This window comes from Austrofundulus limnaeus, unplaced genomic scaffold (genome assembly GCF_001266775.1).
Source record: "Austrofundulus limnaeus strain Quisiro unplaced genomic scaffold, Austrofundulus_limnaeus-1.0 Scaffold2463, whole genome shotgun sequence".
NCBI lineage: Eukaryota > Metazoa > Chordata > Actinopteri > Cyprinodontiformes > Rivulidae > Austrofundulus > Austrofundulus limnaeus.
This window is the reverse complement of record NW_013954865.1, coordinates 18,169-22,653: the sequence shown is the minus strand read 5'-3', so window position 1 is coordinate 22,653 and position 4,485 is coordinate 18,169. Positions and strand designations below refer to the sequence as shown.

The 4,485-nt window shown below is 50.0% G+C and overlaps 1 protein-coding gene across 1 annotated transcript in view; it reads left to right on the top strand.

Annotated features, from left to right (window-relative positions):
- Positions 1 to 3,893: 3,893 nt before the first annotated feature.
- lrrk1 (leucine-rich repeat kinase 1) overlaps positions 3,894 to 4,485 on the top strand; it is a gene marked incomplete at both ends in the record, with an annotated part of 18,388 nt that continues 17,796 nt past the window's right edge. Inside the window, 1 exon segment of the mRNA XM_013999768.1 lies at positions 3,894 to 4,081. Within this exon segment, the coding sequence (XP_013855222.1) occupies positions 3,894 to 4,081 (188 nt within the window).

The window sequence follows — 4,485 nt, the reverse complement described above, 5'->3', positions numbered from 1 at the left end:
TAAATCTTTTACTTCTAACAACTTAATTCTCCGCCTGGAACTGGGTTCGCTCCTCCACCACCACACATCGTAACACATTTCTGGACATTTATGGTTTGATTTCTTTGTACGTATGGATCACTTGCGTTGTTACCGACATCTGGTGAAAATTTCATGTCATTAGCACCTCTAGTAATATATTTCCTGAGAAAAATGGTGACGTGTTCAATACTTATTTTACCCGCTGTAATATACAGTGTATGGCAGATGTCTACACAGTGTCCGTCCATCTGTTTTCTTCCTCTAATCCGGGGTTGGGTTGCGGGGGCAGCAGCCTCAGCAGAGATCCAGACTTCCCTCTCTCCAGCCATTTGGACCAGCTCCTCTGGGGGAATCCCAAGGTGTTCCCAGACCAGCTGAGAAACATAGTCCCTCCAGCGTGTCCTGGGTCTTCCTCTGGGTCTCCTCCCAGTGGGACGTGTCCAGAACACCTCACCAGGGAGGAGTCCAGGAGGCATCCTAACCAGATGAACTACCTCAACTGGCTCCTCTGGACGTGGAGGAGCAGCGGCTMTACTCTGAGTCCYTCCTGGATGACTGAGCTTCTCAGCCTATCTCTAAGGGAGAGCCCAGACACCCTGCAGAGGAAACCTATTTTAGCTGCTTATGATCTCGTTGTTTCGGTCACTACCCAAAGCTTGTGGCCACAGATGAGGTTTGGAATGTAAACCAACTGGTAAATCGAGAGCTTCACCTTCTGGCTCAGCTCTCTCTTCACCATGACAGACCGGTACAGCGCCCGCATCACTATCATACTTAAACTCCTCCACTTGGGGCAGGACCTCCTCCCCGACCGGAGAAGGCACCCTACCCTTTTCCAGCTCAAGACCATGGTCTGGGATTTGGAGGCACTGATCCTCATCCCGGCTGCTTCACATTCAGCTGTGAACTGCTTCATTGAGAGCTGGAGATCAGGATCTGATGAAGCTAATAGGTCCACATCATCCACAAAAAGCAGAGATGTGATCCTAAGGTCACCAAAAAGGATCCCCTCAACACCTTGGCTGCTCCTAGAAATTCTGTCCTTAAAAGTTATGAACATCCATGAAATCCATGAAAAAGAGCAACCTTGGCGGAGTCCATCTCTCACTGGAAATGAGTCCAATTTAGTACCGGCAATGCGGACCAAGCTCTGGCACTGGTTGTACAGGGACCTAACAGCCCGTATCAATGGGCCTGGTACCACATACTCCCAGAGTACCCCCCACAAGTGTCCCCAAGGGACATGTCGAACGCCTTCTCCAAGTCCACAAAACACATGTAGACTGGTTGAGCGAACTCCCATGCACCCTCCAGGACCCTGCTGAGGGTGTAGAGCTGATCCAGTGTTCCACGACCAGGACCAAAACCACACTGTTCTTCCTGAATCCAAGATTCGACCATCCAATGGACCCTCCTCTCCAGGACCCCTGACTGGATCCTACCAGGGAGGCTCAGAAGTGTGATCCCCCTATAGTTGGAACACACTCTGCGGTCCCCCTTTTTAAATAGGGAGACCACCACCCCGATCTGCCAATCCAGCGTAACTGCCCCTGATGTCCACGCAATATTGTAGAGTTGTGTCAACCAACGCAACCTCACAACATCTGGAGCCTTAAGGAACTTGGTGAATCTCATCCACCCCGGCGCCCTGCCACCAAGGAGCTTTTTAACTACCTCAGTGACCTTGGCACCAGAGATTGGAGACTGTGACCCAGGGTCCTCAGGCTCTGCTTCCTCATCTGAAGATGTGTCGGTAGGATTGATGAGGTCTTTGAAGTATTCTGCCCACTGACCCACAACGTCCTGAGTTGAGGTCAGCAGCGCACCATCCCCACCATAAATAGTGTTGGTGGTGAACCACTCCCACCCCCACCGAGACGCTGGATGGTGGACCAGAATTGCCTCAAATCCATACGGAAGTCTTTTTCCATGGCCTCTCCGAACTCTTCCCATGCCTGAGTTTTTGCCTCAGCGACCACTAGAGCCGCAATTCACTTGGACTGTCGATACCTTTCGGCTGCTTCCGGAATCCCACAGGCCAAACAGACCAGATAGGACTCCTTCTTTAGCCTGACAGCATCCCTCACCGCAAATGTCCACCAGCGGGTTCAAGGGTTGCCGTCATGACAGGCACCGACAACCTTACAGCCACAGCTCAGGTAAGCTACCTCGACAATGGAGGCACGGAACATGGCCCAATCGGACTCAGTGTCCCCCACCTCCCCCGGAACGTGTTGAAAGTTCTCCGGGAGGTGTGTCGAAGCTCAGTCTGATGAGAGACTCTGACAGACGTTCCCAGCAGACCCTCATTATACGTTTGGGCCAGGTCTGACCGGCATCCCCCCCCACTATCAGAGTCAACTCACCACCAGGTAGTGGTCAGTTAAATGGTAAATGGACTGAACTTATAGAGCGCTTTATCGAGTCCCTCTGGACCCCAAAGCTCTTTACACTTACAGACGTTCACCCATTTGCACTCACATTCACACATTGATGATGGCAAACTACGTTGTAGCTACAGCTGCCCTGGGACACACTGACAAAGGTGGGGCTGCCTTGCACCGGCGCCAGCAGACCCTCTGACCACCATCATTAGGCAAGGCGGGTAAAGTGTCTGGCCCAAGGACACAACAACTGAAATGGCTGGACCGGGGATTGAACCATCAACCTTCCAGTTCCAGGACGACTCCCCTAACCATTCCGCCAGAGCTGCCCAGTTGACAGTCCCCCCCCTTCACCCGAGTATCCAAGACATGCAGCCACTGATCAGATGAAACAACAACAAAGTCGATCATCAAGGTGCGGCCTAGGGTGTCCTGGTGCCAAGAGCACACGTGGACACCCTCATGTTTGAACATGGTGTTTGTTATGGACAATCCATGATGAGCACAGAAGTCCAATAACAAAACACTGCTCTGGTTCCGATCGGGGGGGGTTCCTCCCAAGTCCCTCCAGGTCTCACTGTCATTACCCACGTGAGCGTTGGAAGTCCCCCAGCAGAATGAGGGTGTCCCCGTTAGGAGCGCTCTCCAGCACCCCCTCCAAGGACTCCAAAAAGTGTGGGTAATCTGACCTGCTGTTAGGCTCATAGGCACAAACAACAGTCAGGACCTGTCCCCCCACACGTAGGTGGAGGGAGGCTACCCTCTCATTCATCGGGGTAAACCCCAACATACAGGCACCAAGGTGAGGGGCAATAAGTATGCCGACTCCTTCTCATCGCCTCTCAGCATGGGCAACTCCAGAGTGGAAGAGCGTCCAACCCCTCTGAAGGAGACTGGTTCCAGAACCAGAGCAGTGCGTCGAGGTGAGTCCAACTATATCTAGTCAGAACCTGTCAACCTCACACACCAGCTCAGGCTCCTTCCCCACCAGAGAGGTGACATTCCACGTCCCTAGAGCCAGCTTCTGTAGCCGAGGATCGGACTGCCAAGGTCCTCGCCTTCGACCACTGCCCAGCACAATGCACCGTTACACAGTMTACACAAAAATATTGTTAGACATACACATACTGTATCAAATTTCTTATAACCTTCCAACAACAAAACTCCTGTTTTGATTTAAAATCTGTTTATTATGAACCAAAGCTGCTGAAGTTGTGAGTAAGCTTGTTTGAAAGTTATTCCAGTCGGATGTTCTGTCTGACTCTAGTGCTGTGAATGGAACATCAGATGTATCTTACTTTTGTTAAGGTGATAGAATTAACTACAGCTGAGTATGACCTCTCCAAGATGGTGGCTGTATGTTATGTGCCCCAGCAGCCTGAGCAGGGTCTACTTTTCATGTCTGTGAGTACACCTATTGACAGGAAGTTGATTAGAACTATTATTTCAGTCAGTCTGTTGTCTCTTCTCTTGTCTTTGGCTCATCAGGTGCTGGACAGGAAACAGGAAGTGAGGCTCCCCAGGTGGAGACCACTGAAGCGGTCTCTGAAACGGTTCCTCTTTCCTCTCTGGAGAAGATTGAAGCAGCATATGAATGTGGAGATGAGGAAGCTGCCAGGGAGCTGATCAAACAGGCCTGCTGTGTGGAGTGTTCTGCTGGGATTCATCCTGATGGAGTAAGTCTCACTCTCCCATGCCGAGTCCAGAACCAGAACCTGAACCTGATTGAAACCCTATGCTTGGTCCTTCAAAGACTAGTCTGGCCCTTGCCTTCCTACAGTTCAGCTCAATTCTAGTTTCCTTCACTGCTCCGTCTGGGATTTCTACCATAGACAAGGATTTCTATGGAGGACCAAACCTATCATTATTGGAAATAAATGTATAAATATATAACTGGCGTATTAAAATAAATTATAGGCTCCATAGTATGGAGGACCAAACCTATCATTATTGGAAATAAATGTATAAATATATAACTGGCGTATTAAAATAAATTATAGGGTCAAAAAGAAGTTTGACAAATAAATTATTGTGCCATTAAATCAATTACATCAATTATCCATCCATCCATCCATCCATC